The following is a 24,534-nucleotide window of genomic DNA, read 5'->3' as shown; positions in this document are numbered from 1 at the left end:
CTGACATGTATGATCACTATGACAGCCATCTTTAAAATTTTGTACAGATGGTCATATTGACATAAAGCTTTCACTAAAGTGCTTTGTGGTGTGTACTTGCTACTGCATCTGATTGGTTCCAATCTGACCTCCAATATAGCAGAATTGTCTTCCTATTGTTACTTGCTGGATTTTATTACTTAACCTGTGTGTGGTGAACCTGAAGAATATCTTGCATAATCTCACTGTTTTTTATTTTAAAATGTTAACATTTACTTAACCAAATTTGGCATGTGGTTATATTCTGACATTGACACAAGTTAGTTGAGCTTCTTACCGTGATGCCAAGTTCAGGGTCAAAGACCCTGAATGAGAATTTTGTATTGTACTTGACAGCTATCTTGTGAGCATGTTAGGTGAAGAAAATAGGTTATGAAATTTGTACGTCAGAGTTTCTCAAAATATCAAGTAAGAATAAAAATCTGCAATTAGAATGCAAAAATGAATTTGTCTTGGATTCCTATAAACTTTTTTTGACATTAGAGCATCATCTATTATTAAGTGCATCTGACATGTAAAGTTCATATAGTGGTAACATTTAGAATTCTGGGTCCACTCAGCATGTGTGTGTGTGTATGTGGTGGTGGAGGTCCTGAGCAATTAAGCCTCTTGTTTGAGTTGTTAGAATCAAATAAAATTTAACAGTGCATTCCCCATTCTCCTTGGTTTTCATGCAGTGGAGTAATGACTATAAATTAACTGCATAGATCATAGTTCTGCTACTGCTCTTTACCAGCATTACTGTGAGTTTTCTTATGGTGTGGGGTTGAACATGCATCAGAATGTAAAATGTATTGAAAATTTCAGGCGACTTGATCATTTGGCATCACCAGTATTGCTTGGAATATGTATCTGACAATTATAAGTTTTGGGTTTTAATCTGTCTCCACCACAGGTCGTTCTCCAATCGATGCACGGGGTGGTCAGCTTGAGATAGCTGGAGTTGTTGTAGGTAGCTGGGGACCCAACCTTTCCAGTAGTGGTCGTGGCAGAGGTGGAGGATCTACGAACTTGGCACCCCGAGTTATGTCTGTGGGAGGATCAAAAAGGTCAGTTGCAACACTTGATCAGTGTTACTCTTTGATGTTCCAGTACATGCAGGTTGAATCTGCTGATAAGAATTTCAAGTCGTGGTTTACAAAATATGGCCAGTAAATTCCTGGAACATTTGTTTGGTGTCTGTAAATCAAAATTAATAATGAATTGTTTAGAAAATAGGACAGTTGTGCCCATTTTCAGAAATCCAAAAGACAGTCAAATTTATTTGGTAAATTCTAATTTAATAGCAGTAATACATATTTGCTGTTATTACATTACTTTCCATTTTCCAGGATGCTAAGTCCCCATTCAAGGTAAATGTTACCACTTCTAAATTACCAATTGGAAGCTCAGAATTTGAAAAGAATATGGCCACAGTCTGATTCCATACTCGTAGTCGACATTCACAATATCTTTCTCTTTTTCCTTGGATTATTGTGCAAATTTGTGCGCATCAGCAAATTTCATCTTCTCAGAATGTGAATGGGGTTCTCAGTGTAGAACAGTATTCATACACAGAATGTGAATAGGGTTCTCAGTGTAGAACAGTATTCATACACAGAATGTGAATGGGGTTCTCGGTGTAGAACAGTATTCATACACAGACAAGGAACAGATTAAGCACAAAAACAGTATTGTTTGTGTGATGAAAAAAAGGACATTTTAAAGATTTTGATTACAGTAGAGCTTTAACAGAGTGTAGCAGGAAGAAAGAGAGGCTGATATTTCAGTGTTAGGGAAATGTTGAACTCTGGCTGCTTCCTTCCCCTTTTTGTTTTGCATACCACCCTTATTCTGGTGACAAGGGGGAATCCCCTCCCCTTTATATTAAATTCTGGTGGTATCTTTGCGTATTGTCCGGATCACATTTTCCCCAGTCCTTGTATTGTGTTCCTTTTTGGTGAAATTAAAGGGTTTTGCTCTGCAAAGTTGTGCTTCCATTTACTGTTCTCCTGTCTTAGTACGATTATCAGGGTATCACCTTTCAGCACATGAATATGTTGTACGGTACGGTATGGGTAAGTGTGGTCGCAGAAAGCCCCATGGGGCAATTGCACCACACATGTACATATGTGGATGTGTTGCGTTCATTGTGGCTGTGGACAGATTTTGTTTGACATGGCAGAAAGTCACCCCACTTACTGAGAGATGGAAAAAAGGTCCTACATCCTCTTAAATCCTGAATGGCCCCTTCCCATTCTCCACTTTGTGATGTCTAATTGGTCTTAAATGAAAATGGTGCTGATCTGATGCCCAATATGGCTGCCAAAGCCATGTCTTTTTGGTCTGAATAAAATTTGTGTCATCCACAGCTGCTAATTTGGAAATCATCGTTGCTCAAGAATATCAGAAATGGTTTCCGAGCTATGCAGTAAAAAAAGAAGAAATGATCTTGAATTCAGGAAATTCTTTTTGGCTAGTCTAGTCAGTCTCTTCAAGGGTTACTGTAAACTCCTTTTAATGCTTACCTAATATAGGATAAGTATTTGCATTTAACTTGTAACTGCATAGATTTTCCATCCATACCTACACAAATGTCCTTTCTGACCAGTGCAGTTAATTATAAGAATAAACGTCCATTGAAAAACTTGACGTATTAATGGCTCTGTTTAAAAATTGTGCCTCAAAGGCGTCCAAAATAACTACCATGGCATCCATCCTGAAAATCTTGTTACTACCCCTCCTGAATGGATGTACTAATAGACACGTGTTTCTTTCTCTTAGACCTCTTATAGTGTCCATTTTGGTTCAACATGGTACTGATCTGACACAAGTCCATAGCAATCATCTAGTTGGTAATCCTGGAAAAGGCTATGAATCATCATTGGTTATCCTATGAATGGATTTTGATAATGAGATGGAGTTTCATTATAAGACTTGTGATGTCTTGTGGTTCCTAAGTGAAAATTGTGTAGATGCAACTTCTAACATGCATGGTGGCATTTCCAATACTGTTCTTGTGATTGAGATATTAATATGAAGATAACAGCTTACATGTTCAGATAATGTTTTACAAGACATCATATGAGTAGGATACTGGTAAATACACTATTATTTCTCCACAGGAGGGATGTTAATACTTCTTGTCACTGACAAAAAGTTAAGATGTAGACCTTGTCAGCAAGTTATTTACTTCCCCTTTTTTTAATGGGGGTGCTGTACTTCCAGGGGTTACTTTTATCGACTTTGATTACATGTTACGATAAACTATTTAAGCGATGATGCTTTGGAAAGGTGTTATATCTTGGAACTTAAAGCTTACCTGAGACAACATGGGCAGAATGTTAGCAGGAAAAAGGATGAACTTCCTTGGTTCCCCTCTAATATGACCACCCCTTCTGCATTGGAAAAGTGGCCTTATAAGACAGGTGGACTATATTTGTGAGATGGATATGTATGTGTATATAATAGGAAAGCTACTTATAACTTGAAGCAGTTAATATCTTCATTTAAAAGTAGCATTAATTATTAAAATGTTCTTTCTGTTAGAAACGACGTTATTTCAAGGTTACATAAATTAATAGTTCTTATTCTTAGGCGTGAAATGTGAGTAGGGTATTGTTGGCAAGCACGTTACAATACCATTCAGAAAGGTGATTTAAATCTTGGTACATGTGTTACATATTTAAAATAATAATCTTTCCATTCATACCATGTTCCCACTGCCACAGAATATTCTCCTTATCTTTTACAATCTTGTTTATTTGAGTTTCCCAACAAAAAATTTCGGCAAGTGAACTTTCCCCATTGTCGTCAAGTCGAATAACTTAAAACTTTTTTGCTTAAAGTATTATTTTGTTTACATAAAGACATGTTAAAGTTTTGCAATGATTTATTCCTATATTGCTAATTGCACAGAACTGCAATTTAAGATTGCAGATGAAACGTTTGTAAACGAATGCCTTGTTCTAACAGAAGTGATACATGCACTGTCACTTGACTTTTTGGTCTTCGCTTGGTACCATTTTGTTTAATGTTAATTTCTGTGTGTTAATCATTAAAATCTATATTTAGCCTATCAGACCATCAAGTTGTAATCGTTAATTACAAACAACAACCAAAAAATTACATCCACCATAATCATCAATTTATTTTAAAAAAACACTTGTGTGAAGCCGAAAGCTCTACCAAAACATAGTTGATTGCATTTATTGTAAATATAATAACCTTAGTGGTACATGTACTTAGCCAACACTTCAATAATGAAAATCCGACATCTGGAAACAGACATCGGGAAAGAGAATCGGATTACTTATCTTCCTGTAATTAAATATTGGTTCTGAACACGCATTAAATAAAACGTGTGTGTTTTTGAGGAGTACATTTTACATTTTTGCACTAATGTGTTGTGCACTGGTCACAATAGAGGGGTGGCCTTTCTTGAGGGGTACTTTTGAACACACTCATCAGTGGCAAGGGATTCTGGCCGTAAATAGTGGGTGGCTGCTGGTCATGGGGGCTGTTCATGAGGGGGACCACTGTATTCAAACAAGCAAAGGGGATTACAGTGTTGGACCTACAAGATGAGAATTTTATTTTGTTGTATGATCAGAAAATGCCTTCTCATGCCATTGTCATTGAATAATTGGACTATAGATCTGTGGAACATTCCAGTTTGTTTTTTTTACAGACAATGACATTTGCAATTATTTAGTTTTGAAAATGCTGGCAAAGCAACAGTTGAAGAGTGAAGAAAAGGACAATAATTTTCCAATCTCCTCAAATTGGTTTAAAAATATAAATCTGCATATCCTGTACTTTTTTGTTGCGGTATTGAAGTATCTGATTTCCAAGCAAGAAACAATAACCCAAATGCATTGTTGAAAATAAATTAAAAATACGTGTCCTATCTCATATGTTTTACTTAGAGAGAAAAATAGAGAAAAAATGTGCTGCTTTTCCTTCACAATATACCCCACCCACTCTTTTTACTCCTTTCAGTTTGGTTGAAGGCAGCAATTATTTCTTTTGTATATTAGACCTCCATTGCCATTTAATCTTAAAAAGTAAGCATGCATATTCCCCCCCCCCCAAGTGCAGAGACAATTGGCCATTAGGGGCAAGAATCGGTATGATTTTGTTGTTTGGACCTTGAAGCAAGCACCATATATCAATGCATTCCATTCGATTTAGAATTGTGGAATATTGTAGCAGAAAAACTAAATTCTTTCTATTTGAAAAGAATTGTTCATGAAATGTACATAACAAGTGTGCTTAGAGTTGTTTTATAGGCAGGTGTTTTTAAAAGTCAGAATTATTGCCACAGAAATTTTGAAAGTAATATCATCATGCATATGGTCATAGCAGACTGCTGTAACAGCCTGTGGAAGTAGAAGTGGCACTTGACATCTGCGCAAAATATGCACAGAAGAGTTCCTAATAGGGGGAGACAACAATTGTTATTGAAAAGGCCTATAGAGTCCGTGTTTTATTTTATTTTGCTTTTTTGCTATATAGCTAAACCTAAACTACATAAACTACATATATTTTTTTGGTAGCATATTACTGCTGCTAACAATGTTAATGCTATACGATTCATATTTCATAAATTTGACATGAACCAAATTTGAGAGCTGAACCTACCTTCAGAGGTGTCAGCATACAAAGGCCACTGAATTCTAGAACTAAAAATTTAGCTCAAGAGAAAAAAAGAAATTTTATGAAGGAAAATAGGGCTTTCAAAATATGATTTAGGTGAATGGTTTTTTGGAGACAATGTAAATCAAAGTTTGTCTGAATTTATTCCCAGCACGAGAAATAATGTTTACAGTCACTGCCTGAAACTATTAAAATTTTTGTAAGGGCAGGCTATCTATTTTCCAGTTTAAATTTGCCAGACCCTTCTCCTTTTCCCACGTGATAAAGTTTCTCCATATTAAAATAATGTGCATCTTGCTGGTTACAGGGGCAGAGGAATGATGCGTGGGGGTGGCCCAATGAGAGGTCCAATGATGCGAGGTCCTTTGATGAGAAGCCCTATGATGAGAGGGCCCATGACCAGGGAGGACATGATGGTTGGCCACATGATGCATGGGATGATGGGTGGAGATAGCATGAGCAGACCTATTAGGGGACGGGGAATGCCTATGTATGGTATGGGGCGTGGATTGAGAATGCCAGTAAGTCTAGACTATTTAGTCCCACATTACTAAAACTCCAACCTTTTTCTTTTATGACTATATGGTCTTAAACTAAGTAACAGAAAGAACGAAAGCCAACAACATGTGTAAAATTCATCAAATAAATTTATTTTCCTAGAATAATTTTCAGAAGTACGTATGGTATGTGGATTAAATCTGAAAAAGTATAAAGTTATATCACAAGTCCAAGGATATAGATTATTCCAAAAGAATTCCAGTGATGTTTGAAAAATAAATTCCTATATTGAATGTGCTGATGTGCTAGTAGTTTCAGATATCTAATGTGCCTAGTCTTGATGTATCAAAAATAGTGGTCGAGTCTTAAATCTATGAGTACTTTGTTATCCTAATGAATAATTTAAATAAATTAGGTCCTCACAGCTGAACACAACTAAAATTGATTCCACAAAGACTGATGATAAGATATGGAATGAGTAATTCTAATATAATCAATATTACTATAAAAACCTAAGACACAATTTGAAGACCAGGATGAGGTTCATCTTAATCAACCAGAATCTTAAACTTGACTCTAGTAAGCATTTACCTACCATTGACATTAAACATGTAGGCCGAACACCTGCCCTCAGCTGTAGATTAAGGTCAATCACAGAATATATATATATATTGAAAATAATACATTCCATCAATGCTTTGGTTTGGGACAAAGGAAATCCTACCCAAGGGTCAGAATTTAAAGACAGAAAGTTGCCAAGTTCCTCCACACATTATTATATCTCAAGGCTGGGATTTCCTATCCCAGAACAACACATGAAATAACTTTTGCTAATTTCTAACCAGAAAAAGTGGCCATTTCCAGAAGTATTTATATCACTCACTGCCATCTCATCTGCCAACATGATTCAGGTCTCAGCCTAGGCTAATGTGGGTATATGTGAGAAATCTGCCAGTAGCTTCCTGTGGGTCGGTGGTTCTTGCTGGGGTGAGCACAGTATGTTATAGATCATCTACTGTTGGCAAAAACTTTGGAAGAAACCATTTCAGTTTTTAGGGCAATGGTCTTTGTCACTGGGACTGAAGGAAGAAAATGGCTTAAGTACAATTAGTTCTTAACTGTCTACAGTTAAAAAACTTTGTGAATAACTTGCACTCTGGCAGGAAGAAGCCTATTGATTTGGGGGTCACAAGTTCATAGGTCAGCGTGACTGTATTAAGTAAAAAAGGTTCCCAAACAATAACATTATTTTTACGTCACATTCCTTGACTAAACTTTGTACATGGCTATGTGGCTGGCACTCGGTAAAAGGAAGAAGCCTACTGATTTTAGTTCAAAAGTTCAAGCTGTTGAAAAGGTTCATAATTTGTGAGTGACAAGAAAGAAGTCTATAAAGTCAAATTTATTTTAACTGCAAGAAAAATGTTATTTTTGCATAATAATGTAAGTATCTTGAGTTCGTGGAGGGGTTGTACCTGGAGTTTGAAAGAAACCTTTTGATCTTGCGGTCAAAAAATCATGGTCATAAAAATTGGGCTTTGTAGAGTAACTTTGGTCCTAGATAAAGTTCCTTCACCAAATTTTGGCAATGGCTTGCACCTAAGGTAATTAAAAATGTAGTTCATTACTTTGAAAGGTCAGAGGTAACCTTGAGAAAATAATGATCTCAGTGCAATAGAATTAGTTGAAGACAAAAGGTGTCAATCATTGTGGTCAATATCATTGAGACCCCTTGGTCAATAATCTCCAAGTCAACCATACCATAAATTTGTTTACATTAAAGACTGTTAATATACAGGGTAGGCACATACAGTACTCTTGTTTGCAAATTAATTCTATTTATATTTGCCTTCTGCTTGAAATTATTTTATTGTCTTTAACCTTTTACCCTAGGATCCCCGATACTACTCCCGTGGGCGTGGAGGTGTGAGAGGCATCAGACGCCCAGCAGTGCGTGCCAGGCCCAGAATAGCTGCATTCAGGAGGGGCAAGTCTGGAAAGCCTGCCAGGGGAAGGGGAACAACTGTAGAAGCTTCAGGCGGGTAGGTACATCTGATACAAATACATGCCATGTAACTTTCCTTGACCTGCTATCTATGTCATAATTGTGGCTGTTCAAGGAGAGGCTGTAAGATTGTAAAAACTATGGGCGGAAAGTTATGCAAAACTTGAGCATTTTTGCATTTAAGAGTTGTTGATGGGACATCTCCATAATCATTTGTTGAATCCCACCCAATCCTCGTGTCAATTTCAGAATATCATAGTAAAGAAGACTGCTGCGTAAGAACGGTGCACAAGTTCATTTGTCCATCTCAGACCATGTGCTTTCCTTATTTTCTATTTATAGCAGCATATGACAATTCCACGAAAACTGACTGGTTTCTTCAACTTGAAAACATGCCTTACAAAGTCATTAAAGGAATGATGCATTTAGGTAGCATACCAGTCTAAGCTTCTAACGAAAATGTACAAGATGTTAAGTGAAAAAGGTTTTATCGATGTGGCTTATGGATATATGTCTGAAAAATGTTAAAGCAGATCTTTTTAAACTTTAAAACCTGTCACATCATAAAAAAGACAAATCAGTGGGACTTGAGAGATTTAAAAAGATGAGCCTGATGTAATACACCACTGATTGAGCACATGCTCATTGCAGAATTTATGGACTAAAAGGAAAATAAGCTTCTAGAAAAGTGTAATAATCAACACAGTAGAATAAATAGGAGTATTCAGATTCTTGTGAATAAAAGCTGGAAAGGACACAATTACATTTATCGAACATCACGTGCCAATTTGAGTATGTCTCGTGGTGGGAGATATGAATGTTGTCATCATGTGAAATGGAAAAGAATTTCCAAGAATTACAAGTTGAGAGATAGCAACAAGCCATTGAACTGCATAGGGCTTGGAACTAGAGTACGTGCACTTGACTGTTGGTAAATAAAGTCTATGCATACTTTACAAACTTTTTCAGTTGAACATAATGTTCATCATCGATACATCAAACTTTAAATTGTTTTCCAGCTTTATAATAGCAGTTATTGATATTTTGCTACACCTTACTGAAAACTGGTCAATCTTATGGGAAAAAAAATCAACTGCCTTACTGAGACCAACTTGTGGGGGTTGGCAGGTCTGTAAGTGTACATTTTTCATCGTGTCCTGTAATTATATCATGTAATATATAGATTACATTTTTTATGCAGAGATTATGCTTTATTGCCACTTACATTACCAATAATTACACTTGTGCATCTTTCAGAGTTGGCATGTATGTATAGAATTTAACAGCATACTGGCATGAATTCAGTTAGAATTTGTGCAAAGCCAGTTTGCCTTCCAATATGTCGGCAGATAACAAAAATAGAACATTTAAGACTTGGTTTCAAAAATGCTGAATAAAATTTGACCAAACATGACTGTTGAGTTATCCTTGTGTAAAGACCTTTGTATTACACAAATGGTGCAGGTCTGTCAACCATTATGGCCACTGTTACTTAAATCAGAAAAAAAAGCTGAATAAGTTCAAAATTACTTTTTCATGAGATTCAACAGAAATGGGCCAAACCTGAGAAAAAGCATTCTTAAATGAAAGCCTGGAATATTGTCACTAATATTAAAACGAGATTAAAATACTTGAAAGGACTCCTTTCCTTGGCAGTCAACAGAAAGTGAAGAATGAAAGCATTCTAGTTACAATATTTGTTGCCAGTTTTGTTGTTGTAGGGATTAATGCCATTTTTCAGCACACGATTGGCTTTAGATGGCAGCCAGTATTAATGGTGGATGAAGAACCTGAAAAACGCCAAAAAGAACCACTGACCCACGAGAAGCTACTGGTTGCCAGTTTTGTATTTGACTTGTAGGCAGATGGCATTTAGATGGATTATGTATCTGAATTGTAGGCAAATGACAAATCTTTGCCTCTTTTTTTATTGATATAAGACTTTGACCAAAGTTTGCCTATTTTGTTAACTTTATTTCCTTTCTGCTGATAGAGTAATAGACATTTCCTTTATTCTGATTTTTCAGAGGCTCTGCTGTAGTTTCTGTGAAACTGGAATCACTAGATGAGAAATGTGTTAACACCACTGCCATTTTTGAAGATGCTGAGGAGGGTGTGTCAGATGCAATAGGCAAGGCTTTGATGCAGAATGGGATCCAGAGTCCAGACAGTGGGATCCATGCTGACAAGTCTGGATCAGAGATTAACATAAGTTTAAATTAACTGACAGTCGTCTAGTCAGCCAAATGTTAGTTGTCAGGAGAATAGTCTGTAATGTGAACACTTTAAAAAAACAGTAGCAGTTCTGAAAGCCAAGAAGATATAATGAAATAACACAAAGTATCAAAGCACATGAATTGGATGGACAAGCCACAGCTGTTTATAAATGGGGCATTATGCCACAAACAAAAGAGTAGTGATTGAATATTACCATTCACAAGTGAAAAGAATTTGAAAAGGAAAAAAAATATTCTACAAAATGCATGAAGTGGCTTTCTGAACTGTATGCTTTTTTTGTGTTGTGCACTTGTTTTATTACTTTTCATTTTGGTAATGAAATTCTCACTTGAAAAACAGACCAGAATGCTTTAGAAGGTCAGTATTATTTATTCTCAATCTACATTGTGATTGTTGTGGATTTCCTTATTTGGATATTGCACGATTGAACTTTGAAAGAATCGACCATCTGCTGTTTAGCAGTATTTTCATCATCTACTTCTTGCCTAATGATGGAAGTGTCTACAACAGTGTCTGTATTAAATTTATTTGGGCAGTTAATGGGAAATCTTTTATGCTAAACTTTCTCATTGTGTGTCATGAAATGTTTGGTGCATCATCTCCAAAAGGAGTTGTGGTTTTCTTGTGGGATTTTCATGACTGTCGAACATGGATTTGGTCTGTTGAAATGCTGTTGTCAAAATTTCCATAGCTGTATGTACTTGGATCCAACTGCAAGCAGCATAGATTTATATTATGCAGCAGGAGATAAGGGTCTTGTTTGTATGATGTGCAAGCTGATCTGGGTCTATGCTTACTATTAGGACTAATGAGCAGCACAAACAATATAGACCCTGATCTACCAGCACTTTATGGTCCACCTTGTTTGCAGCTGGATGCAACTTAAATGATACTATATAGTTAACCGTATTTATAAAACTTGCATAGGGAAATTTTGACAGCATTAATTTTATGGTTGAACTTGCTGTGTTTGACAGTACTTTGTAAATGTATAGCCAGGTTTAAATATAGTGTTATAAATAAAGCCATTGTAAAGACTGGACGCACAAGACCTAATACTAACTCAGATCCATCAACACAATATACAACAAATTTAGGCTTTAAAAAGTGGAGGTCGATGATTATGAACCATTTAAAACATTAGCTTGCTTACTTCATATATATTTTGCTTTGTCTGGTCTTTTTTCTTTTTTTCTTCTATTATAAAAATTTCAAAAGGTGACTAATATTACAGATTATGCTGTTATAAGAAGAAAATAAAGATTTATTTTAATTTACTTAAATGGGGTGGAATACCTTCTATCAACCATCACCATGGTAAAAATAGGGTTGAAGGGTATATAGGTCTCATTTTGGTGTCCTTGATTTGCACAGTTGCAATTAAAAATTATCAATAATTCACTGGCTTCCACCTTTTCTTTCAATTTAAATGGGATATAACTGGTACAAAACTGTAATTATGCACAAATTTTTTTATACGTGTAATTGTTTGCAGTTTTTGTGTTTTGCTGAATTTCTGTGGTTCATTGAAGAAGAAAAAACCTGACTGTACTTACAAACCAAAATGTTCATACCTTAGTCTAATATATTTATACCTTAGTTCAAAGATGTTCATAACTTAGTTCCTTGTTCAGTTTCCTTTATATTGATATCCACTTTTGTGGTTAGTGCTATTGCATTTATTTTTTCTTCCACATATACAGTGAGCATGTTACACATTTCTCCTGACAACATAGTTACGGACAACAGGGAAACAAGCAGCTGTATGGGTGAGATTTTGAGTATGGCTGAGGTTCATTTATTTTTGACCATGTTTTTTTTTACAAAACATTATTTTTATACATTCATATTTTTTGTACAATCTGGCAATGTTTTTTGCAGAGGAAAGATTTTTACACAGAATGTTGTTTTTTTCATGTTGGTTATGGAGTGGTTTTTTTCCTGGAACACACAAATAATGGCTAACAAGAGAGAACCTCCATTTTAAAAAAAATGAGAAAAGAGTCATAAAAAACATAAAATGACTGGCTAAATTTTTAATAATTCTGGGCGACTTCCTAAGCATCAGAAAAAAATTACGAAAATGCTCATGCACTGATTATTGAAATTCTCAGTCTTGCACTGATATTCATATTGAATATCCAAAACTTGCTCAGTACCCCTGCCCCCCATGACTTACTGTCACTCAAAACTTTGTATCAATATTCACTATTGTTGATATTAGCAAATAAATTGGTCAAAACAAATCCATTCAGTACCTAATACATGTTGGCATATATGCATTTTGGGAGTGTGTAAATTTCACCCCATTTTGGTTTCCTGATTTTGTGAATTGTTACACACGTTTTTTTGGAGGTGGTGTCTTTTTATTGGTTAAAGACTAGTTCTTTATTGTGTATACATTAGCATTCAATGGCAGAAAGGGATTTCTTGCAAAGGTGACCTTTCACTGCTATTGAATTAGTGTAGCCACGAACATAATTGCCAGAATTTATTTTCTCCTTTGAATACATTCCATGATCACATTAAGATTAGAAATAAGCCAGCTACATTCCAAATCCAGCATTACTAAATGACAAATTCCATATTTCCTTCTACATCATCTAGACCAAGGGCAGTGACTCTTTACCATTATCTCCCCATGTCAATTTTTTCAAAACTTTTCTTCCATACACAACAGCAAATTATAAACGCACTGAGGTATTTTTATCATTTCTTTTATTTTATCACGTGGGAAACTTCTTTTAAATATATTAAATTCAAGGAATACAAAGCAAGATGAGACTCGCACAAGTTCTACTTGATGTGCAAGTTTGTTGTCAGTGGATACCTGATTAGCTTTTCCGCAAAAATCAGCAAAAGGCTAAGAAAAGAGTGGGGAAAGCACACAAGACCAGTACGAATGTACTAAGTACATCAGAGTACAGAATCAATTGCAACTCTTTTGAGGGACATTTAGCAGGGTCCCACCACCCACCCTATTAAAATCTTAAGAATGATGTCTTCCACCACTATAACATCAGCAGATTGGAGGAGTCAAATGCATACATGTTGCAGTTGGATATGTCAGCCTTTCAACATGTGCATCAACTGATACAGGATGAGGCAACACATTTCCTGATATCAGGGCAAATTTTCTTCACTTTCCATCTTCACTCGTGCAGATAATTTAAATAGGGCATTATTCCTGCATTTGTATGCAGCCCAGTGGGCACAAATCTCAAGTTTACCATTAGACCTGTAAAACCAAGGCCCATGGGGCATTTTATGGATCCAGCATGTAGTACTTTCTCAGCATATGATCTGACAATTTAGCTAGACAAGGTTTATATATGTAAAAGGACAGGAATCTTTGTATTTAAAAAAAATGCATCTGTATGGCCAAGCAACAGCTACATGTACAGATAGGACAGGGACAGTTGCAGAAAATCATCATCCAGCCAAACCTTTGATACAACCGGTACTGGAGTTGACCAGTCTGGCTTTCCTCGTGTCCAGCAACCAAGCCAACCATTTTCCTAGCTAACCAGTCTTCTGCTCAGGGGTGACAAAATTGCCTAGCTTAGAGTGCTTTTCTTACTTTCGCTGCCTACTGGCAGAGTTTTAAGAGTGGTTTATTTACCTCAAGACATAGTTTTTCCCAAAATGGAAGCAGATCCTCACAAGTAATTGCACTATGAATGTGAAGATACCTAAGAACAATGGCCTTTCTTCAGTCTGACCATGGAGAGGACAGAGTTTAGTTTTAAGGTTGCCGTCAAAAAATGTATGGAGTGTTACCAGTTGTTAAATACCCTCTACCCCCTTCCACCTGCATGACTGTAAAAAATCCAAGCATCTGTTGACATTGATGATGAGGAAGTGCCCTTGTTTCTGTCTGCTTCCCAGTCAACCAAACTCAAGAATAGCAATTGTCCAACATGTAACCTTGGAAATGCTTAAAGCCAGGTACCAACCACATTGTCATCACAATGGTACAGGACTTATTCCACCATCTACCAAAATGAACTCCTGCCAGAGGATAAAAATGTAAAAGCAGCTGACATTTCTTCCCAACCATACAGTGGATAAGAATGTATTTCTAGCCACATCAAAGCTGGTTTGAAACACTAACATGTCTTCTATGTTTGTGAGTGTCATTGGCAATTTTCCAACCGGAGGAAACCAAGTTTCTCAATCCTCAAACTTCCTGACACTGACAATTTGTCATCCCAACCATTGTTTCCAGACTCTGGGAGTTCTGTTAACTTGGGACCAACCTATTCCCTCAAATCAGATGGGTGATTTAAGTCATTTTATTTATCCAACCTCTTATTTCTTCCTCTCCTCTTCCAACAGATGTGCCATTAATTGGGAGAAGTTCCATATTCTTCAGCAGGAGATACACTGACCATAGGCTGTAGGAGATCTTGTTATCCCATCATTATTTCCTAAAATAATGCCTGAGGTATAGGTAGGATGATCACCATTCCCTCTATCCACTACCTATTCTGTTGTGATCGAGAATGTATTCAAAGGAGAAGGCAGATTTTATGCTAATGTGTTTCTCTGAGAATACTTGACCCATCATATTACTTGGAAGACCCTCCCAATCGCCCCACATTGGTAGATTGCTCAACTTGAACTGGCAACAACTAATGGTGACAAGGGGAGCTAATGGGTAAGAGTACTGCCCATGGTCTACATGTATATGATGATGGCAAAAAAAAAGTTTCCTCTTTAAGTAAAGCTGGATTCGGAAGGTATCAGGTTCATATTCCTAATGTTAATGTGATTGGGTCTTGGAGAACATAATAGACTGAAAACAATCTGCTTTCTATACCCAAGGGTGAGATGTTTAAAAGTTGTATTGAAATTTTATGATGGTGCTAGCTGTTGTGTCTCCACTAATCATATAACCGATGGCCATTATTTTTGTGTTCAGTGGTGAAAGAGGGGGCCTCTTCTGTATGGAAATTAACTCGGTGAAGATAAAATGTTAGGTTTCTCACTTAATTTCACTAACAAGTCATTTCATTGGGATTGGGAGGGATTTGATAATTAGAGATTGTGTGCAGCAGTCTTTGTTTACCTGTTCAGAAAATAAGCATGGCTAATTTTGTCACCCAAAAAGGAGGAATATTGTTACTGTAAGAAGTAAAATATCTTCCTCGTATAAAATGTGAGGAGTTTTATAAGAGTGAACTGTCCATATATACTAACTACTTGAAAGTGGACACCAAAAAATATTTAAGCTATTGAGACAGATCCTGTATTCTTTAGCTTGTGGGATTGCTGAAGTAAAAGAATTAATGTGCTGAATTGCATCATAGTAAATGTTAATGAAGATAATGAATGAGGTTAGCTCATATAAAATTGTAAGAAATGATCAGGAGATTATTGTTTACTGCAGTGAAGACTTCACTTCTTTCAGGAGTATTGGGTCATAAAAATGAAAGTAAGTAATAATAGGCTAAATTTTTACTCCATATGATATTAAAGTAAAATTGCTGGGCCTTTAGTCAGTCATTTCACTGCCAAGGAGTTGAGAGTGATTAAATTTTGCTCTTTACAGGAGTTTTTTTATCAACAGATCACTTTGATAATAAGAGCTTTTACTCCTGGCAAGAATTGATAGAGTATGGAGCAAAAAATTCTTCATTATATCCAGGATTTGAAAAATTCAATAATTTATGGAATACATATTTAAAATAATTGGAAATTAAATCAGTAAAGATAAACTGACAAGTGTCTACTATGATTTATAAGCAGTCACAGGGGTAATATTTGTAGCAAGTGTCTACTCAACATCTAGTTCTGAAAAGAACAGAACTTGCTTAAGGAAATCTTAAGCAGTAAGTCATTATTTTTACCCATAGATATTTAATTGATCAAATGGCATGAAATAAGTATAGGTATATGTAAAGTTGATTTACAACATGTTGTGCATCTCCAAATGGTGAGGAGATTGAAGTAGAACAAAATGCTGTTTACAATATTGTCTCAGCTAGTATGTCCAAATAATGTTTTCAAACTAGATTTATATAGATGTTCAGTTGATAAAGTAAGAATAAATCTCAAAGAATTTAAAACTGGTCATCTGCAAAAGTAGTATTAAAAAAAGGAATAAGGCTCTTAAAGCCTTTGAAATAAGAAGATTAAGAAATAACTTCATAGAAGCTGTGATGATGATGCACACACTTTAACTATTTCTTGTGTAGCAGAGCAAATGTTTGCCAAATACATTCAGGCATGGGATTGGTCCTTTCTTGCATGAGGACTTTGTTTAAAATAGTTAAGTATATGAGTTATCTTTAAGGATTTTAACTAATTTTCCAGGACTTGTAACAACACTATAATGGATTTTGTATTTTCCTTATTTACTTGTATCTTATGAAAAAAAAATCACTTTGTATTTTGTACCTGGCATTACCGATTAACATTGGTATTATTTACATTAAATTTATGGTAATTGGTGCAAGCTAAAGATGCATCATCAAAATGAAACAGCTGTTGTGTTTAAAATGTATACATTTAAGTAATACATGATGCAGTTTTTTATGATGAGAAAAAAATATCAAAAAAAGTTGTTGGAATGGTTAAGTATGCAATTCATTTGAAAATACTTGGCCATTTGCAAGGGGGAGAGAGAAAAAGAAAGTGTTGGTTTTTAGTTTCATACCAATTTAAAAGTTTGATGATGTCTTGCACTTGTACCACAGCTGTTGGAAGGGTGGGAGGGTATGGGCTAATCAGAAATATGGACACATATTTCAATCATTTGAAATATCAAAGGCCTAACTATTAGTATCTGTAATGCCAGGGATTTTTTGTCTTTGAAGAAAAGCTTTTGATTTGATTGCTGTAATGAATTATAAATATTAAGCTTTTTCAATTATAAGTACAATTACATATTATTTAAAATGTGCTTGTATTTAGGGAAGAGTTTGTAGCATAGGTATTAAACTTGAAAGAATAAGTTAATGTATCCATTTAAAGAATATCATGTTCTTGTTCCCCAATTTTCTTTTTACCCATTTAAGGTGGATAATTGTAAACCCCCCCCATTTTACTGCATATTATTGTAGCAAAATTACATACTTTAGGAAATTGGCTTGATCTGTCATTGTTCAAAACTGTGACTGCGCTGTTTATGCTTTTGAACCCTTGTGCAAATAACTAGCATTCACAGAATGTTTTTTTATAATAAAAAAGATCCTTTGTGATAGTCTATTGGATACAAATCTGTACAAATCAATTACACTATGTTTACTATGTCTGTAATTAATGTACCCTATCTTCAGTGATAACTATTAATGCGTTTTGTTTAGTTAGACAAGGAGGTACTCTTGGTGTTTTATTAATATTTCAGTCTATATATCTTTAATTGTAAAATACTACAAGCATGACATCATCAGTGCAGAGAAGATTTACAAGGAAGAATTGATAAATGTATTGAAATAGGACTTCTGGCATTTTTTTCGAAACTATAATTGAATGAGCACTGCACTGATAGACAGAAATGCCTTGTATCTTTATCATAATGACATGAATAATTTTATGGATTGACTTAAGAAATGAATATTTAACTGTAAGAAAGAAGGGTTAGCCCATAGGATCATGGCATTGGTATGAGAAAGACTGTTATTTTGAATAAATGTTGTTTTGTGAGGGCTGTTTTATTGTTTTGTCTTGCTCCAAAAGAGCATATGGAATGGTCTGTTGCCCATATGTTACCACAAGTTTGTTGTTGCTTCTAATTTAACTACCAGTAGGACTGGCGTGAAACTTCATACGCGCAGTCACAGACCTGCCAACTCTTAGGATTTTGCTGTAAGTCTTTTTTTCATGAAAAATGACCCTTAAAATATGGACTTGCGGCATACTACCAAAAACTACAGAAAAATGAATGTTGGCGAAAAATCTGGATAATTGGTTCATCTGTGTTTTATTTGGATACGGGTTTTATCTCGGAATAAATAAAATTAGTCAGGGAACCAGACTATACAGCAGCACACCAGAGGCTTTAAACTGCACCTATTTCTTCATGCTAAGTGTCTTCATGATAAAAACTTTATTTTATAATTTTCAAAAATGGCGTTCAGAAAGCTATGCATGTTCAAGACATGGGAAAATAAGCTAGAAAAGTGTTGATCAACAAAGAAAAATAAAAAAAAGTTTTCAGATTCTTGTGAATAAAAGCTAGAAAGGAAACAGTTAAGTTTATTGGACATCATGTGCCAGTTTGAGTAAGTCTAGTGGCAGGAGATATGATTGCCATTATGTGAAATGGAAAAGAAATTTCCAGGAATTAAGTCGAGTTGAGAGAAAGCAACAAGCCACTGAGCTGCATAGGGTTTGGAGCTAGAGTTTGTGCACCTGTACTAGTGGTAAATAAAGTCTACACATACTTTACAAACTTTTCAGTTGAACATAATGTGTATCGTCAATGCGTCAAACTTTGTAATTATGTTTTCCAGCTTTACAATAGCAGTTATTGATTGATATTCTGTTACACCTTACTGAAATCTGGTCATCTTAAGGAAAAAAATAAACTGCCTTACTGAGACGGACTCTTTAGGGTGGCAGGTATACAGTCATTCCAAGGTTTAGTTGGTTCCAAGTGAAAATGCTTCTATTCCATACATCCAGTATGGCCACAGAAACAACCATATTGAAACTGTTGATATCGTTATTCCACCAGAATGGAAGGTTATCACTTGAATACTACCTATGATATCTTGTTGGTCATAAATGACAATGGTTCTGTCAAGACATCTAAATATGGCCACCACACTGACCTTCTTGAAATTGTTTCTCCTCAGTGGATGATCATATCATCATTGGAGCTTGACTAATTGATGGCTTATAATGTCAAGTTGTTCCTAAATCACTAATTGATGGCTTATAATGTCAAGTTGTTCCTAAATCAACATTGTATCTATCTGATGTATAATATGGCCACCACAGCAGTTGTCTTCAAAATTTTGTCAAGATTGTGTTTTCACCAGAAGACTTGTGATGTCTATTACGACTCGTGGTCATAAACTCAGTAACAGAAAGAAGCAAACCAAAATGTTTTGTAAAATTAACAAATAATTTAATTATCAAAGTTATAAATAAAAATTTAAGAGGAATTTAAAAGTATTAAAAAGTATTAAGATTTGAAAATAAACTAATCCTAAAACGTTCCATTCAAGTCTAAAAGATTATAATGAATTTCAGATCCTCAAATGCACTGGTCTGCCATCAATCTTGATGTATCACGATGGTATTGTCAACAGCCCCTTTGAATAAATTAAAATAGTTCTAGAATAACATTTTAGTCCAATGAGCATTTTGTAATTCCAATGAAGAATCCAAACAAATGTTTCCTCTCAGAGAATATATAAACATTAAGTAAATCTGCGTACAGGTTTTACAACAAGAGATATAGAAAATTAGACAAAATTGTGCAGCACTGCATACTTGTATACCAGCATAAGGCAGAAAACACATTTTGCTCCTACTAGCTGCATGACTTAGCTGCAAATATCCCACATCCTGAAAGAACCTACCTAACCTAACCCATCCAATGGGAAATAACTATATTATTATACGAAACCCACCAGCTAATGGGAAATTACCCCAGACTTGTCAGGTTTTATTGTTCATATTTTTATTAATGATTGTAAACACGTGTCAACAACTATTTACAGATCCTAGAAATCTACACTATTAATATCTTAAAACAGAATGTTATACCCATGTACAACAACTGACCATCTAATATCCTGATAATAGATAATCATTACAGTTTACAGTCATGAATTTTTTTAATACAGACTTCATCATGTATCAGGAATTACCAAAACTAGATATACACAACAGTTGGTAATAAATGAAAATGGTTCCAATTTCACTATGGGGCACCAAATAGTCCAGTAGTATAGGTGCTTGCATTTCGCCTATCACGGCAAGTTCACGTCTTGGCTTGACTAACATAGGTATGTGAGAAAGTATGCCAGGTAGCATCCCATGGATTGCTTTTTACTAAAGCTCTTCACCAAATATATTGGCCACCATGTATAGCCAGTCATATGCTGAAAAATGGCATTAAACTCCACAAAACTAAACCAAACCTGAGATAAAGACTAGCCATCTTGAAAATCTTCTAGTGTGTTTGTGTGTGATATGAATTATTAATGTAGCTTTAAAAAATTTTCAGTCATATCACTACGATGTCTGCAGTGTGACAGTTTATAGTGATGTCTAGCACAGTTTATAGTGATGTCCCACCCAGTCACATTATCCTGACACCAGACCCATGACCTCCCACATCTGAGAAGAATGCTCTAGCCACCGAAGCAGTGAAAATCTTAACGCTACTCTTAAATGAAAGCTGTATCGACATTACGATATCTATATCGCCATGAATGAAAATAATGCCAATCTCGCCTTGAACATAGCTGCTACAATGAATATGTTGAACATCTTGTTACAAATTCTCCTGAATGGATGGTCATATCAACATGGGGGTTTCAACAGAGGTCTTATAATGGTATCCATTATTTCTTGAATAAAAAGGGGGTAAAGCTTAAATCCAGTATGGCTACCACTGTTGCTGATTTGAAATCTTGTCACTCAAAAATATAAGGCTTGGTTTCAACACTCGTCAGTTAAAATGTGGCATTCTCCTGAATTCCTTGAAATTCTTTTCAGATTGAAGTGCATCAGTTCTTCAAGGAACTCCTGAAAAGCTGTGACAAGATCTAGTCATCAGTTGTCTGCAGGCTTTGTATTGTTATTGTGATAGGCTCAGGATGTGCATTAGTTCGGAACATTAGTCAGAAAAACAGCAAAAATGGACTCCAAAAATGACCATGACCATGTTTTTCAATCTTTTATGGCTAAATAAATGTCCTCACCATCACAGCTAGGTGGAGAGCTAGACATGCAAGCTATTGTTTTAATGTAAAAACCATGATCCTAAATAAAAATGGTGCTGATCTGACATCTAAGATGGTCATTTTGAATTTTTTCATTGCTGCTACTCTTAAACATGAAGTAATATTGATATTGACATGACTAATAACTCCAAAACCAATATCAAAGTTTTAGCATTAGTGACTTTTGACCTCCAAATCAACTATATATGCCTCTAGTGCAGTCCACTTTTAAGAAGTTTCCTGAAAAATGGCTAAGAAAAATTGTAAATATTGTGTCGACACTATTGAATACAATTTAACAAAAAAAAATTAAAAAGCTGTTGGCCCAAGTTTAGAAGAAAAAAAAGCTGTTGATAAGATTTCAAGTTACAAAGGACTTTGAGCAAGCAATTTGAATGATGCTGATTGCAGGAATGATTGTCTGATGTTTTTGCAGTATCTAAACCATACTATCATTGCTAGTAAATGCTATTTGGTTTTATGTGCAATACAAGAATTCCATAGTCAAACATTCAAATACCTGATCAAACAAAAACTTTTCCAAAACTGAAAAGTAAATCACAAAGAAGGGTATTAAAGGCCACCAATCCAATTCAATATAAGTGTAAGGAACTTGATGACCATCTAATTTTGGGATAAAATATTATTTTATTAATTATGGAAACATAACCAATTTAGTCTTTATTACAAAAACAATGGTCTCGTTTTGGAGGTGATCAGAAAGGTGAGTTCTACTGTACATTCAGTGAAACCTTGATCAAAATCATTTTTATTTACTCTGAAATCAAAACAATGTATCATTCAGGATAAGTCTCTTTATTTGGGTATAACATCAAGACTTCAATTTCAGTATCAATGATGTTACTTTACTTCCAGTTTTTCCTCCAAATTGAAATGTTGGGTACTGTATTTCATCATGTACTAGAAAATCTGAAAAAGAAAATGAAAATTATGTTAAATTTTGTCATAAGAACTCGGAGATATTTTAGAAACATTTTGCTGAACAGTAGCTTAACATTTAAGAAAAGGAAATGTATATTTCTGTGATTCAAGGTTTGTACAGTTCTTCATTTATTTCTTTTTGTTAAATCCATATACTTTCCCAAAAAATCAATAGGAACTATATTTGTGTTTGCAAAACACATATGTCCCCAAAAGGAGACCCCAGAAGTGCCAAATATTCAAATATTTAAAGTGAAAAATTCTTTTAATTAATGAAAAGTTAATCAAGATGATTACACATAATGCTAAACGTGGACCTGTAATGGTCAGTGATAAATTCACGATTATTTGCATATAAAGTTACCTACGGAGGTCGACTCGGCCATGTTGTTCAGGGTCTATTTAGAAGGATAGCCCGAAAAGCAAAACCAATTGCAAAGCAACTGGAAACTATTGACATTGGTCGTGATCAAGGTATTGGTGATGTTGCTAGTAAAGCATTCCTGGCAATTAAGGATAGACTAGCACGATTAATATGACAAAAACAGAAGCCAGTAAAATTAACCAGCACTGAGGTTATGCCTGAAAATGTTAGTAAAATAATAAATCAAGCTGCAAATCAAAAACTAGCAGAGTTGGCTGGTGTACCCATGTCAGACAAAAAAATATAACTGCTAATCTGATAGCAGGAAGTGGTCTTCGTGTTAGATTATAACAATTATAATAAAATGTTTAAACATACATCATCGGATCAGCATATGACATGGACGCACCGGTTGTCAAAGATGAATCTGTGTGTGATTATCAATATTATTCTTGTGATGCAAGGGAACCAAATCGACATGGACGAATCGAACTGCAAGTTCAGGATACAAGCAGATATTTCTTACAGCTGAAGCATTTATTGAAGTTCAGGGTAAACTTATAAATAATGATAATAATCCATATGGTATTGCGCAGGGTGGGTTTGTTAACAATGGAATTATGGCATTATTTAACAGTGCATGATATATTATTGATGGTCGGGAAATTGAGGTTTGATGATGATACAAAGATACTGGGGTTATTCCAATACAATGATGATTATTCAAGATCTGCTGGTCCATCGATGATATTTGGAAAAGATATAACTGATCACACTGGCAGACCTTATACTTTTGGAGACCAAAAAAATCACACTGCATCTGCTGAAATCGACATTGAAGATTTATTCTTTGTAAACACGAACTATAATTTGGGATTTGCAACATGTAAAAATCAAATTAGTAATCAAGAAAGATTTAGTTGAAAATACTACTGTTATACATCTTGGGGTTTTGCAGAAATGTTAGTTTACTTTCTGGTCAAAACATACTACTGTTCTCATTCGTAAATCCAGACGTTGACGCTATCTGGCACGCTGAAGGCACGCTATCTGGCACGCTGAAGGCGCTAATGCAGGTGAAACCATGGCATTTCATGGAAATGTGACACTGACACAACTTTCGTTGTGGATGCCATTAATGTTGCCATCACTCGCTAAAAAACAATGGCTGCTTTCTTTTATGGACAGCGGCGGCAAATCAACTTTATCATGGTTGACAATGACTATAGACTCGATCATGAGCACAACTGTTGGTGCATTTGCAGGGCAGATCACACAACAACAGGGAGTTTCAGCACCACAACATGTATTTATAGCTTTTCAAGATACCTGACGAATGAATTCTCAATTACGAAATCATATGGTTTTTGATAAGCTTGGAGTAAGTGAAGTTTCTTTAAGAATAAACGGACATCAAGAACTGTCTGAAGAAGTGTTGTTGGATTTTGAAAATAATCACGTTGCATGTGCTTATCATTATTTGATGACATTTATGGGGCATGAATGTTGATTCTGGTTTGCAAATATCTCAGCTGGATTTCTCAACATTGTATCCGATCAACTACTTCTCACTAGAACATCTAGATTTTCTAGACAACCAGTCGTTGACATACATTTTTGAGCTCAAATAAGTGCACTACCAGCTGGTGTTACTGATTATAGAGCAACAGCTGTTATTCTTGAAGGTTTTGGTAGATGAATGAGAGTTATTGATGCCCTAGTAAAAAATATGTAATTAAATTGCTCATGATATTATAAATGTCATATCATCATTACCAGACATGCATTGAAATGGAACTCTTAAGGCAAGCGGAGGCAACCAAGAAACACCTGGCAACGCGACCTTGACGCGGACATCACTTAGATGGGTCACACCTGGAGTCAGCTTGAAGGGATGGCACAGG

General features: G+C 35.3%; 2 protein-coding genes across 2 annotated transcripts in view; one reads left to right on the top strand and one right to left on the bottom strand.

Annotated features, from left to right (window-relative positions):
- Nucleotides 1-18,067, top strand: part of LOC149788484 (constitutive coactivator of PPAR-gamma-like protein 1 homolog) — a 67,042-nt gene extending 48,975 nt beyond the window's left edge. Inside the window, exons 14-17 of the mRNA XM_089974471.1 lie at nucleotides 935-1,088; nucleotides 5,984-6,197; nucleotides 8,068-8,216; nucleotides 10,207-18,067. Of these exons, the coding sequence (XP_089830597.1) occupies nucleotides 935-1,088; nucleotides 5,984-6,197; nucleotides 8,068-8,216; nucleotides 10,207-10,402 (713 nt within the window). The 3' untranslated portion in view covers nucleotides 10,403-18,067. The remainder of the gene's footprint in view (nucleotides 1-934; nucleotides 1,089-5,983; nucleotides 6,198-8,067; nucleotides 8,217-10,206) is intronic.
- Nucleotides 18,068-22,124: 4,057 nt separating this feature from the next.
- Nucleotides 22,125-24,534, bottom strand: part of LOC149788483 (EEF1A lysine methyltransferase 2-like) — a 33,143-nt gene continuing 30,733 nt past the window's right edge. The window contains exon 6 of the mRNA XM_089974470.1: nucleotides 22,125-22,254. Within this exon, the coding sequence (XP_089830596.1) occupies nucleotides 22,157-22,254 (98 nt within the window). The 3' untranslated portion in view covers nucleotides 22,125-22,156. The remainder of the gene's footprint in view (nucleotides 22,255-24,534) is intronic.

The sequence above is a fragment of the Sinohyriopsis cumingii genome, chromosome 11, assembly GCF_028554795.1.
Source record: "Sinohyriopsis cumingii isolate HCF-2022 chromosome 11, ASM2855479v2, whole genome shotgun sequence".
Taxonomy (NCBI): Eukaryota; Metazoa; Mollusca; class Bivalvia; order Unionida; family Unionidae; genus Sinohyriopsis; species Sinohyriopsis cumingii.
The sequence above is the reverse complement of the archived record's forward strand: the minus strand, read 5'-3'. Positions and strand labels throughout refer to the sequence as shown.